The sequence below is a fragment of the Haemorhous mexicanus genome, chromosome 3 (assembly GCF_027477595.1).
Source record: "Haemorhous mexicanus isolate bHaeMex1 chromosome 3, bHaeMex1.pri, whole genome shotgun sequence".
NCBI lineage: Eukaryota > Metazoa > Chordata > Aves > Passeriformes > Fringillidae > Haemorhous > Haemorhous mexicanus.
Window position 1 is genome coordinate 66,818,715 of NC_082343.1, and position 14,174 is coordinate 66,832,888.

The following is a 14,174-nucleotide window of genomic DNA, read 5'->3' on the forward strand; positions in this document are numbered from 1 at the left end:
CCTGATTGTTATTGGACAGGCTAGTTCAGAGCTGATGCTTTACAATGTTATGCAAGAGTCCTATCGATTTCCTGCCAGTCTCTCACTTTTCAGAAAAAAAGAGATCAGGAACAGCAAAGTAATATCTTCAGTCTTTTTGAAATGTCAGCATAACTGAAGTTTAATCAGCAAATAAGCAAACTCACCCAGTTTAATTTTTTGATTCCTGTAATAGTTTACATACATCTCATACCAGCTTAGCTCTTAACAGGTACGTACAAAGTCACCCGATATAACTTTAGATCTGTCAGGACACTTTACATTTTCCCTGTTATGGAAGTGATATAAATTCTGTTTGCATGTGTTTTAACACAAGATTTCAAAGCACAGCTGATCGCAGGAGTACTTCAGCCTGCAATCCTCGTGACCATTTACCCACCAGTTCCTGAGTGTTTGTTTTAATGGAAACATCTATCCAGGGGTTAGTATTTCCCCAGAGTGCCCAGGGAGGAAAGGACAGATGGTCTTCAAAACAGAAAATTTCCTTTGGAGATTATTTTAAGAGATTTTCCCATCAGCTGTAATATTTTAAGAAGTTTCCTTTTTGATATTTATGATTAGATTATGATCTAATGATGTCTTAAAACATGTTCATTGTTCCTCCAAATTTGGGTCACTGCCATAAATGTGATGTGAGAGGGCAGTAAATGCCACAGCATTCATACAAGGGTTGATGAAGCATCCTCATCTTTTACTTGTAGTCTCAAGCACTGCTTAAGGGATGTCAGTGTGCAGAAAGGTGGGGAAGACTTCTTGTGCTACCTCCATAACCAGAATTCACACTTATTTCTCCTTTCCTAACTTATTTCTTCCTTTTCATATCTTAGTCCTAGTTTGGAAAACTCTCAAGTGAGAACACCTTGGCTCCTTCTGATCTTGATTTAGCTCTGAAAAGGGAGTATAGAAAGTTGTTTTTGTTTTGGTTTGGTTGGGTTGGACTTAGTTAAGTGGAGTTTGCCTTCCCTTTTAGTTATTTGGTATATAGTCCTTTGAAATCTGTATCAGCCAAGGAAAGGCTGATAAACTGAAATTTCAAGAGATACTGGCTGCGCTAATTTTTTTAATCAGATACTAAACCCCAATTTCTTTAGTAGGTTCTTCATATAGAGTTGGTGAAGTCTTAGCAAAAGAGTCTTGCTGTGCATCAACTGCATAAAATCAAAATTTCTCCAAACTTTTGTGTGTCATCCAGAAAAAGAGTGGTCATGTTGTAAGTTACAGTGAAGGGAAAGAGAAAAGCCAGAAAGAGCAGAAAGAGAAGACAGAAATTATGTCCCAGTTGTAATGACATGGGCACCAACACAAGCTGTTTCCACTACTACCACCAGCTATAAAGAAGATTCTTCTGGTTTTCACAGTTTCCTTTTTTCTGGTCTGCCACATTGAAGACACTGCAGAAACATTTTAAATTTACAGAAACTTGGCATACTGATAATTCAAATTCTGGGACATGTTCAAAGTATGGGGAGAAAACTTCATCAATTAAACTTCTCTATAATACTGAAATTACTCACATTCCTATAATGTTTCACAGTTTGAAACTCTGCTTACCTTACATGCTACACACTCTAAGAATTTGTGTATTGTTTCCTTTAGGTTTCTAAAATTATAAAAATCAGCACTGTGACTTTCTAACAACGCTGAGATCTTCTGAAGACTGTGCCTTCCTGAACTGGGGTTAGGAGCCAGGCTTTCCTGTTTGTACAACCGAAGTAGAATATCTGGAATATTTTTACCAAGGAGACGGATTTCCTAGAGTAAGAGAGAGTGGAATTTCACCACTGTGAAATCCACATGAACAATTTCACAATGATTGCAACCTCTCTCACGTGACAGACATCCATCCATATAAACATACTGTACTTCAGAACGGTGTTGCTCGCTCTGGAGAATCACCCTCAGAGGGTGTCTGCCTGGATGCATCCTAATAATCATGGCTAACGGCATCTGACATCTGCCAGCTTTGCTCACAAGAAAGGGCTCAAGGTTCCAATGGCTGCAAAACATGGCTAAAGAAGCTGGATGCAATACAGAAGGTTGGAGAAGGCAGAAAGGAATAGAAGGATTTCAGGAACACCGCAGACATCACGAGGACATCATTCTGTGATGACACTACAAGTGAAACTTTTCTTATAAGGTTTTTTTATAAGACAGGGAAGGCTTGTTAAAGTGGAGGCTCTTTCAGTAAGGACTATGAATGCTGAGCACTAGGTACATTGATTTTTTTTTTATTCCTTATCAGCTGCGAAACTGAGATGGTGTCACTTGAATCAGCACTTGTGAAGTGATAAAGGAATTGAAAGCGTTGCACCACTGCACCTCTCGGTGGGTATGAGGACAGAAAAGAAGCAAATTATTCTGTTGCCTGTGAAGGAAGAGCCTGGCATGGATGTGGAATAAGCTGCTGTAATGTGCAGCCCATTCCAAACAATGCACTTAGAAGATGGGGAGACTGAATGGTCAAGCTACCAGGACTCCGGTCAGTTTACTGGAGCTCCTTTGCAAGCAGTAGTAAGCAGACAATTTTTCCAATTTTATTTTATGGGTACCTGAGCACACTAGCCACATCCAAGCACTGAAGAGCTCACTGCTAAAGGTATCACAGAAACTTGCAACCGATCACAATCTGCTTTCTGAGAACCAGCAGTAAGAGGTTTGTGTTACTCCTGAATTGTCCTATTCCAATAGAAATACGGGAGTTTACAAGCTTAAATCTACTGTGCAAGTGGATCCCCAAAACTAAGTAGGGCTCTGTTAACTGAAGGGGCTACAGGCCCAGCTAAAGGAGCAAGTGCTTATGGAAGGTTAGTGTTACATGGAAGATGAACATTTAAAGGACACATCATCATAGAAGACCAGCATCACCCAACATCAGAATCACCAGAAAAATGTAGGAGGAAAGGATGATAATGCACTATGATATGCTTGCTTGCATGCAAGCACTGAAAAACATTATGATGAGTGTTTACGGTAACCAAATTCTGTTTAATTATACCTGACCGAATAGAAATTATTCCATATTAAACCGCTTTTGCCGTTTTTGTGTTATGAATGTATTTGTTGGAGAAAAAATACTATTTGGTATTTTTGTAATATTTCCTTCATCACAGGAGAGAAGGGAGAGTCAAAGAGGAATGAAAAATTCCTTTCCTTTCATTATTTTATTTACTGAGACAACCCGCTCCCCTGCTGATATAAATTGGGAATAACGGCATGACTGCATTCCTTCGGTTTCAGTGGGAAACCTGGGGGCCACCACCCCGGGCTGAACAGAGAGGAGCCTGAAGCCATGAAGTGTTGAGTGCTCCTGCGCTGGGGTTGCCCGTATCGGCAAACACATCCCGGCTGGCGGCGGAGCGGCTCCCGGCACAGCAGCTCCCCCCGGAGCCCTCACGACAGCCGCCACCTCGGCCCCGCCACCCGGCGCGGGCGGGGCGCGAGCGGCCCACGCGGCCTCTCGCGATGTTTCCAGGGCCCGGCGAGACTCGGTGGCGGCGGCGCCGCGGTTGCCAAGGGCCGCGGCCGCCCAAGGTGAATCGCGGCGGGCAGGGACGGGCAACGCGGGGATCCCGGGGCGGGGGGTAGCGTGGTGGAGCTGAGCGGGTGCCCGGGCAGAGCTCGCCCGTGCTGTCAGCGCTAGCTGAGGGAAACACTTGGACCGACCGGCTGCTCTCATCCTTTTTGGGTTGTCCCGGGAATCCTGGTTGCCGCCCCGCCCCGCACCCTTCGGTGCGCAGCCGAAGGACGGGCGGTAAAGCGCCAGAAGGGGCAGGGATTCTCGCCCTGCTCGCGTTCTGGGAACTGCTTTCTTCGGCTTGTTGCTAAAATTGCCTCCCTGCCCAGCATAAATGCTGGCAACAACGGGCCGCTTCTGAATCGTTGCCCGAGTTGTGGGGCAGGATTTACCTTTGGGATAGTGCCGGGACCTTGAAAACACTGCCCAAACTGGGTTTAGGGTAAAGTTGTAATTTAGAGAGAAAATGACCATTTAAATGTTGCCTGGAAACTGAATGGGGGCTATGCCTGCTGGGAAATAACCCCCAAAGCAACAACCACCAAAAAACCAAGCACAACAAACCGCAAACCTTTACAAATGAAATGTAAGATATGTATCTTTGTTAGTGATTACGTAAGTCAGGTAAGACTTTTCGAGGCAAACTGGAGGTGGAGCTGCAATATTCTCATGCTTTCTCTCTATGAATAACCTGAGCAGGGCTTTGCACTGACTGCCAGCGAGTATCTGAATACCTTGCACTTCTAAAATTGCCTAGTTATACCAAAATACTTGGTGATTTATTTTTTTCCCCAGGGGATTAGGATATTGTCTGATGTTTATACAGACCCAAAAGTGCATTGACTTTGATTAAGTATCTCGAGATTCTGTGAGAAAAAGAAGGCTGCAAATCAGTGAGTTAAGATTATTGCAAGGGATTTGGGGTGTTGTGTTTGTTTGCTATGAGTTTAGTTTAATGAAATTGCTGGTAAGATGATTGAGTTAATATTGAATAATGATAGGTCTAAGTAAAATGTTCAGCAACTGTGCTACTTACCACAGAAAAGTGTTACCTTGATGAACTATTACCTTTCATAAAAGATAACTCTTCCAGCTATATGGCTTTTTTTTTCTTTCTTTCTTTTTCCTCTGGTTTATACTATTTGATACTTAAACAGTAATTTGCTATATTGTCTCTTCCAAGTGTGTGTGTGTATTGTTTATTCACAGGTGCTTAGAGAGTCTTTAATTTTTAATTCAGAAAAGTCAAATATCGCTAGGTAATTTTTCCTTAAATAGGCTAGAAATATATAAGATAAAACTGCCACTGAGGTTTGAAAGTCTTCCTTGGCATACAAAGATTTTTTAAGCCATTGATTAATAAAGGTCAAAAATGAGCTGTGGGGTTTTTTTTTTCTTGGTTTTTTTTTTTTTTTTTTTTGGCAGTTCTTGAACATTTAACTGACTGTCTGTCTTCTGGACTTGGCAGATGTTTCCAATTTCTCACTGCTTCTTCTCCTCACAGTTTTTCCTGGCAGTTTCTGTTTAATTTGACAGGACTCTGTCAGGTTACTGCTGTTGATTAGCACAGGGCAATTAAACTCTTCTGATAATTCCACCTAACCCTTGCAAAAGCTGACAACACTTTCAGTCATGGGCACAGCAGTAGCTCTGAGTAGAGGGATTTGAAAGTCAGAACTGAGTAGTAATAGTGGATGAGAAGCAGGTGAGAGACTATTTATAAAGTTTTCTTATCAAGATACAGTCATTACATCTGTTAAACCTTCCCTCCTTTTTATTTTTTTAGCTTACCATGTGGTCTTGTGCCTCTATCATGGGCAAATACAAATAGGAATGTTTAAGCTGTTCTTAATTTTATATCTCCTTTAAGAATATTATGCTACAATATCAGGAGTTTTAGTGAAGCTGATTTGATTGTTTTGTTTTCAGTTGGTCTTTAGATAAGCTCTGTCAAATATTTCCTGTCTGTGATTATGTCTTTTGATGAAAATCCTGTTGGTAACAGTAAAAAAGTGGCAATTTAAGGGATTTGTGCTTTTCTTAGCATCTTGAGGAAAAACAAAACTATAAGAGTTTCTTATTCTTCTATTTGTTTTCTACAGATGTCTCACTTTACAAGTGAAGATGAAGCTCTGTTACAGTCTATGCTTAGACAGTTGCTGCAGAGTGTGAAGGAAAAAATTACTGGAGCTCCATCAGCAGAATGTGCAGAAGAAATTCTCTTGCATTTGGAGGAAACGGATGAGAATTTTCACAAGTAAAAATATTTTTTTCTATTTTTAGTCTTTTGAAGAAGTTGGTATGTCTTAAACGGTACTCTTCCTGGGAAATGTCTACACTTTATATTGCTTTGTAAATGTGTGTGTATTTATACATATGTAGATATTCCTGTCACTAATCAACTCTCAGATGATGCTAATTTAAAGAATAAAATTAATGTTGCCATTTTTTTGGTTTGCCTTTTTCCCCATTCACTCTTGCTAATATAATTTTGCTGTATAGTAATTCATGAGCTGAATTTGTGAGAGAGGAATTTACAAAGCTCTGATGCATGTGCACACATAATGTACTAAATGCACGTGTGACAAGGAGCTAGAAGAAGTAGTCACTGGAGACTCTCGGTATATTTGACACCTGCTAGACAGCATAGTCATGTTTTTCAAAATACAGTACTTTTCAGAGGGCCATTTGGCTTCATATTTGATAGTTCTCTCTGGCCTATATTACTGAACATGTCCATCTTATCTATCTATTCCAATCATTGTTTTAATATATGTTTTAAGTAAAACAGAAAAATGTATCCCCATCACACTTCTCTTAAATCAGATTTGACAGTGTGACCTCACATGCAATGTAAATTTCTAGATCCCGTGCTCCTCTTTCCTTTCCACGCTGTTATAACTTGATTATTTTTTTACTACATGGGAGATTTTTAGTACACGGTTTATGACAAGCCAAGACGATATCAGGCTGAAATAACCTGAGGGCATTTTAATAAGGAACAGCTCTGTGACCTGGCTTCTGAGAAAGCTGGTTCCCTATCAGTTTTTTCAGAAGTGGCACTATTTACATTCTCTTAAATTTACCTAGGTATTAGTATTCCTTTGTCAGTGGTAGGAGTTAGGTAAAAGTAAATAAATTAGGTCAAAATAGGGTTTATCTAAAATTTCACTGTAATTTTAAAATCTTAATGCTTGCATGTGTTCTGAAGATACTTTAAAAGGTATTTTAGTTCAGTTTTAGTTTTTGTTACCAATGTATCAAATTACACTGTTGTTTATACTCTTGTGAATTTTGAATAATAGGTTGCTGGGTGACAAGCATGAGAGTAAAATAATTTGGTTGTAAACATGTCGAAGTTGAAGGACATGTAGTTCTGAAAGAAAAAAATATTTAGAGAAGATGTATACAATAAAGCTCAAACAAAAAAAAAAAATATCCTTTCTGTCATTTTTTCTGAGAACCTAGTAGAATACCCAGGGTGAGGGAGTAAGGTCTGTAAGTGGTTGAAGCAATTCCCTATATAGCTTTTCCTTTTACAGCAGTGAAACCTTCACATCCATTACTCTTTCTTGTATGTTAGAAAATTGGTGATCCTAAAAATACTTTTCATGAGAACACTTTTAATTTACATTTAATGGAAAATCAAGTGGTCTTTAAATTCAGAACATGAGGATTACTATCTTATGCTGCAATATTTGTGGAGATATTCTTGTTTTGTTTGTGCCCCATGGCAGTATAGACTGGTTTTCATGGACAGTTGGAGAGGTCATATGGTCATTTATAAGTGAGGCCATTAAGAAACTCTCTCCTTAACCTATCCATCCAGATTTCGAGCTGTGTTATTAGTAGTGTGTGCCTTTGGACTGTCTGCTGCTGCTCTCAGCCTTTTGAGCAGTGGACAGTGTTTCTGCCTCATGCTTATTTTGACCCAGTAATTTTACCAGATTTTGAGGCCTTCCCCTTAGTTCCCACTTTGATGTAGAAAAGACAGAAATGCAACATCCTCAGAAAGCTAACAAAAAGGAAAATTTAATCAAGTACAAAATTTCTGTGCAGTAGTAGACAAAAGGACTTTTATCTACATAAGTAGCATGTTTTCTGTTACATTTAGAGGTATTTTTAACCCCCAAGTGTGATTCCTTTGTAAGTCCTACCAGATCAGTCTGAACTGATTCTGCTTGTGAAGAAGTAGTATTGTCATTGCTGAAATGCATAATTGTTACAAAACATGTCTAAGGTAGAAGAATAATGCAGAAGATGAAGACTAGAACTTCAGACAAAAAAGTAGTGGTGTGAATAGTTATGTGGTTACTGCATATTTCAGAGTGAAGGAGTCACTGCAAAAACAGATACCCTGGAAGTGTTGCCCTTATAAAACAAAGGGATGACAGTTTCATGAAAACTTTCTTGCAGTGGAGAGTTGTGTGCAATTTCACAAATGAAAACAAAAATAAACATATGTTGCATCTTTCTTGAGACATATTTCTATTACTTTCACTGAGAACAAGAATGGAAATGTAGGGGAGAAGAAAAATACTGACATACCTGATGGAACCTGAGGTAGGCAGTCTAGTGAGGAGGTATCTATCACGATACAATCTTGTGTTCTTTGTTGTTTGTGTTTTGGGTTTTTTAATCCAAGTTAACATGAAGTAGTCACGCATCTGCTTTTGATAAAATGAAAATAAAATTATGCATCTATTGTAACTATGTGATTACTTTTTTGTGTGTTTCTCTTTGCTTTGCCCTTTGTACAAATCACAGAACTAGCCAAAAAGAAAAGTTGATTTATTCTGAGCAGTACTCTTTAGCAATTTCTATAGGTAATATGAAGCTGGAAGACCCAGGGAGAGTCTTTAATTTGAGATGTCTCTCTGATTATTCTTTTTTGTTAGCAAGTGTCTGTAGGTATCTGATCATTAGACTGCAAAGTGGTAAATCCTTGAATTTGATGTGTTTGTGTAATCACAGAGAGCTGTTTTGTCAGTTTGATTGAGATCTGTGTATTGTCATGACACATAGAATTTCACAGGCCGTAGGTGTTCTCATATGCTTCAATTTATTAATGGTGTTTTCTGTGTATTTTCTAGCTTTGTATGTATAATGCATAAATAATATTGCCAGACAGTTTATACTTTAAGACATGTTTAGAGTGCTATAAGGAATGTTTCTTTTGGAATTTGAAACTTCTTGATACTCGTTGGTTTTTGTCTACAAAATCCTTAACTTTTTGTCTGAGTGGATTTTTACTTTTAGAAGAAGCACAAAGTGAAAATGTGCATTTTTGTAAACTAACTCTTGGTTTTGTTTCCTCTATTTGGTGTTATTTCTTCCTACAATATGCAGACACTGACCATATTGAAGAAAATCAAACTGTAATAAGTTATTTTACACTCCTGAAGTTTGTTTCTATGCAAGTCATAAACTCTTACCTCAAAGTAACAGATCTACTGGGAGAGAAGATAGTGGTTGTTGATATAATGTTGAAAATGTTTCATGGTGAATTCAGAGATATAGCATTTTAATTTTGCATATTTCTTACAGCTACGAGTTTGTGAAATACCTTAGACAGTACATAAAAAATACTGTGGGACCTGTGATTGAAGAAGAAACAGAAAAATGTACCTCTGCTCAAAGTCAGGGTGAAATATCTGGCTATGACACTCTTGTCCAACATCTCACTAAGAAGGCCCGTGAATCAAAAGAGTGAGTATATACCTGTAATTCACATCTCTGTTTCTTCTTTGTCTTAGTCTTGCTTTTGCTTTTCCATAATATGTTTTGAAAAAATAAGATCTGAACTAATAACAATTCTGAACCTTTAACCAACAACATTGCTAAGAAATTCACATGTTGCCACCATACATTGCAATTTGTCATGCTTTGTCTCATCCTGGACTTAAGGTTGAGAACAATTGCATAAAAAAAGAGAGGTAGCAAATATGTGAAATTTTTGAGGTATTTAGGATTTTAGCATCAGTGGTCATTTTTATATGTTGCAAAATAAGAAAATAGGAAAATAGATGTTAGGATGACCATTTCTTGGATTATGCTGTTTCTATAATTTTGTTTCAAGGATCAGGACCTTAGAGTTTTGCGCATATTAAAATTGATAGAAGAAACTCCAATGAACTAAAAATGTATCTTATATATTTAATTTGATATATAGGAAGATATTAAATTGCAGTATGATAATCTGTATCTTTGATAACTGTAAAATAAATAATTATGGCATTAAAGTAAAAAATAATTTGAAATAAAACATCGATGTTTTGCAATAGGATGCTTTTCTGAAGTTTTTTTTTTTATTTTGAATTGCTTCCCTGTGGATATTATTTTGCAATTTATGGAAATTAGAAAAACCCAGGTTTTGTTGAAAGAAAATTATTTTGTGTGTATGACCTGTACTCAGGATCTTGAATCAGGATGATGTGTTCACTTTTACTGGTTCTGCTCAAGGTTTATAGCAAAAGAAAAACTGGATGTTGAATGATGAGAAACAAACAGTAACAAGGATGAGAACTGGCCTGTTTTCTCAGGGACAGATCCTCCTTTTTGGTGGACTTGTGTTGTTCTTTCTTAAAAACATCTCAAAATAGAATTATGATAGTGGTATTTCATTGAGTGGTTCTGGAAGGGAAAAAGAGTAGTTTTGTTGTGATTTAAAAACATCATTAACTGAAACATGTAAGGTACATATATGTTTCCTTGCTCCAAATGGCTTGGATTTCCTATTCATTAATAGGGAGTTCAGGTCCAATTAGCATTAATTCATATTCAGGTGTTCATGATGTAGCGATTTCTTTTTCTTTTTTTTTTTAATAGTGATTTTTATGTTCTTATATATTAAAATCATCTTTCCTTTGAAGATACAGAGAAATGATACATGCCTTGAAGAATGTCATGATGGTTGTGGTAGAATCTTTGATCAACAAGTTTGAAGAAGATCGGATGCATGATAAGGAGCTGGCTAGTAAAGCAAAGAAAGAACGTCAGAGTGGCTATTACACAGACAACTGTTCTGACAGTGACTCCTCCTTCAACCAAGTACAATGGCTTTTCTCTCTATGTTATGAAATAAGCATGATACTGCAAAATTGTTAAGTTTCTGTCAGTGGAATGGCCCTAGAGAAAGATTAATTTTTCCCATCTTTGTTATATCTTAAACCCAAATTATTTGCTTTTCTTTCAGTTTTAAGTACTAAGCTTATACTGGCTATTTAGGCATCATGTGCTAGATGAGGTCAATATGATGCCCATGTTCTCCAAAGTACCTATCCAAGTATTGTATAGAAAGATAAAAATAAAATCATTACATCATCTAACTTTTGTGATTTTACTTTAGAAGCCAAATAATGTGCAGTTCATTTCCAGACTACTGTACTAGGCTACATTTCTTGCTGAATAAATTATTATAAGGAATTTTTTGAAGATACAGAAAACCTTGAAGTAAAGAAAATAAAATATGTGATAATGATTTCACTATCGTAAGTTTAACTTTGGGCAAACAGCAGAAAACATTTGGAATGTTGACTTTACATTAAGATTAGTATAAATGTTGAAGTCCTAATTGTTAAAAGTAAATTAGGTATCAGAAAGACTGATTATTTTAATCTTCTGCTGTTCAGTTTAATAAAATACACTAATGATCATTTTATAATGTGTATTACAGAGTTATGCGTTCATGAGTCAAGAACAATTGCAGCTGCTCGCAGAGAAGCTTGACCCTAGTCAGCCCAAGGAAGTAAGTTTAAAAACAGAAATGAAGTGTTGATGCAAATGAATGTTTTTTGCATATTGTAGAGTAGCCTGTATGTGCATACAAGTTCCTATGTACCTGAGTGGAAACTTTCTTTGTTGGTTCATTTATTTTACCTTCAATGCAGAATCTTCTCTGCAGTGCAATAATTCATTGTTTTATTACCATCTGGTTCAAAAACTAGTGTTGCGGCAAGCATCTATATTTTTTTAGAGATTATGTGCTAAAGATTGGCATTTTTAGTTAAAAAAACAGTTGTTCCATGATAAATAAAGTTATTGAACATTATTTGTCCTGTATACATGTTCCTTGCCCTTCTTGGTAACTTCTGTGTTGCCCTTTGAGTTACCCCTGTCCAAAGAGAGAGGTGCCTGCTGATTTGCCAAGAACCTGCTGCCAAATGGAAAATATAAATCCAAGTTAGGTTTGCAGTCATGTCAGTGGCAGTACTAATTTGTGTCTCTAACCAACAACCAGCACCGGCTGCTGGTATTTTTGAAGCTTGGAAAAATACCGGTTTGAGTGTGCTGCCTTGATAAGACTTGTTGGGGCTTGTCTGGCAGCTGAAACAGGCATGGTAGGTGGGAGGTGGTACAAACAATTTTTTTTATTAGAACACCAGGTAAAAAGTCTGATGCTATTAAATGTTATTAAAATGTCTTACAGTTTGTTTCAGTTAGATGAAATAAGTTTCTAGAGATAACAGTTATTTATGAATTGAAAAAAAAGTTACTTGAAATTACTTAGAATGCTGATGAAAATTCAGCAGTATAACACAATGTCTAATGACTGTGTCTGCTTCTCCTAGCTGAGAGCTTTAGAGAGCTATAGTCCCCAGTTTCAAAATATTTGATTACAGCCAGAAAATAGAACATAAACTTTGCATCCAGTATTGAAAACCCAATTAAAATGGTTTTATTACTTCTTTGAATGCACACATTTTCCCCACTCAGTGATGTAGTGTTTTGTCTAAATAGCCATAAAAAATATAGAAGAAGATAAGTATTTGTTATTCCTTATCTGTTCTACAGCCAGGTTCTGTTCCTTCCTGTCCTCCCTTGCTCCCTCCCTACCTCCCTCTGACTTGTAAATTACATATTTCCGAGGCTGCTGTGAATGGATTTTTGGTGTTTATCTTTTTGACTGCTCCAGGTTCGCCAAGAAGCTTTGCAGACGCTGTGCTTGGCCCCTGCCTCTGATATCCTGAGCTCTGAGAGTTGGCCAAGTCTGAGTAAGCATCTGACAATCTCTCTGGCAGATCCTGATGCAACATTCAGTGTAAGGGAATGTTTTGTATCTAATTACCAGATTTGAATCCAAAGAAAGGACTACCAAAGTGGTGTAAGAAGTTACATATAGAAGTATTATAGAAGTAAGAAGTATTATAAGTAGTCCAGCAGGATTCAAGACATTTTATTATTTGTGTGTGAATCACATAAACTATTTTTTTAAGTAACAGAAATACATGATTCCAGCACATTTTGGTTTAAGGGACTGCAACAGGCTTTCAATAGGATTTTGAGACGCCAAAGTGTAGTCATTTGCATTTCTTTTAATGGCAGTGAAGACATTTTAATTTCTTTTAGCAGAAACGCACGTAAAAAGAATGGACAAAACTGCTCTGTAAAATAGGCCATTTTAATATTTCCTGTTCAAGTCAGGTTTTTGCCCCATGGTGATGAGAAAATGATACATAGTAATATGACACAGGCAGTGATGAGGAAAAGAAATGACAGCTTCTTAAATGACTTTTAGATTATTTATTATGTCAATTAAACTTCTTTGCTTCTTCAAATTTTAAACTGATTACCAAATAAATAGGAAAGTTGCCCCAGCTGCTGTCCTATATTTCTCTTTCACCTGAGTTCTGCATTTTATTTTAAAACAGTGATAATTACAAGTTACAGATTCTGAATGGAAAAGTAATGTTCATTGGTCTACTTTATAACTCAGTGAGGCTTTACATTGGTGCTGTAGTTCAAGAATTTGAATAAAATTTCCATTTGAACTGGAGATTTCTGTGATCAGAAACTATATTTTTTTAAAACATGCTTAAATCTGCACAGATGTCTAGATGAATAATATATAACATTAAGAATAAATGATATATTGATTATTTTGCAATTATGATACACAGTTAATGACTATTTAATACATTGTTTGCTTTTTTTCATCCTTAGGAGAAAATTCTTAGGTTCTATGCAAAAACCTTTTCTTCTTCTCCATTTAATATGACAAAAGAAGTCTATACAAGTTTAGGTATGTGCATTTACTTACATTTCAAACTTCATGGGTTATGTACTTTTTGACAAGTTGAATTTTATAATGAAGGTTGTATGAGACAGTCTGTTTTGTCACTGTTGTCATGGAGCTGAAGTGATTTTTTTGTTTTTTGGTTTCTCTTTTTTTTTTTTAGCACAACACTTGGAGTTGTACTTTCTTTCTGAAGAATATTCTCTTCATATTTCAGCTGGTCTGGATGTATCTAACTCAGATGTAAATCGTTTACTTAAAAAGGTAAAAATAACGTTCTGTCCTTTTTCTATCAGTACTGAAACATTATGCATTAATTATTTTTTAATTTTAATAATTATGTTTTCAGGTTCGCCTTTTAAATGAGTACCAAAAAGAAGCACCATCTTCCTGGATTCGACATCCAGAAAAGTATGTCACCTTCAAAACCCTGTAACTGGTTCTTAATTTAATAGTTATTGGCATAAAATAAATGGATGTAATTTTAGCTAAGGCTTGATTATAGGATGCACAGTGGCTGGTCAGTGACAACACAGGAAATAAAAGTAGAGGGTGAGAAGATTAAAATGGGGAAGTTGCATAGGAGTAATCATATTGAATTGCTTA

The 14,174-nt window shown here is 36.8% G+C and overlaps 1 protein-coding gene across 2 annotated transcripts in view; it reads left to right on the forward strand.

The window, feature by feature from the left end:
- Positions 1–3,498: 3,498 nt before the first annotated feature.
- The window catches only part of TBC1D32 (TBC1 domain family member 32), a 74,267-nt gene continuing 63,591 nt past the window's right edge, over positions 3,499–14,174 (forward strand). For both annotated transcript variants that reach the window (XM_059842210.1, XM_059842211.1), the window contains exons 1-9: positions 3,499–3,570; positions 5,656–5,810; positions 9,101–9,262; positions 10,426–10,603; positions 11,229–11,300; positions 12,468–12,593; positions 13,496–13,574; positions 13,732–13,832; positions 13,918–13,979. In XM_059842210.1, coding sequence (XP_059698193.1) covers positions 3,502–3,570; positions 5,656–5,810; positions 9,101–9,262; positions 10,426–10,603; positions 11,229–11,300; positions 12,468–12,593; positions 13,496–13,574; positions 13,732–13,832; positions 13,918–13,979 — 1,004 coding nt within the window. In that variant the 5' untranslated portion in view covers positions 3,499–3,501. The remainder of the gene's footprint in view (positions 3,571–5,655; positions 5,811–9,100; positions 9,263–10,425; positions 10,604–11,228; positions 11,301–12,467; positions 12,594–13,495; positions 13,575–13,731; positions 13,833–13,917; positions 13,980–14,174) is intronic.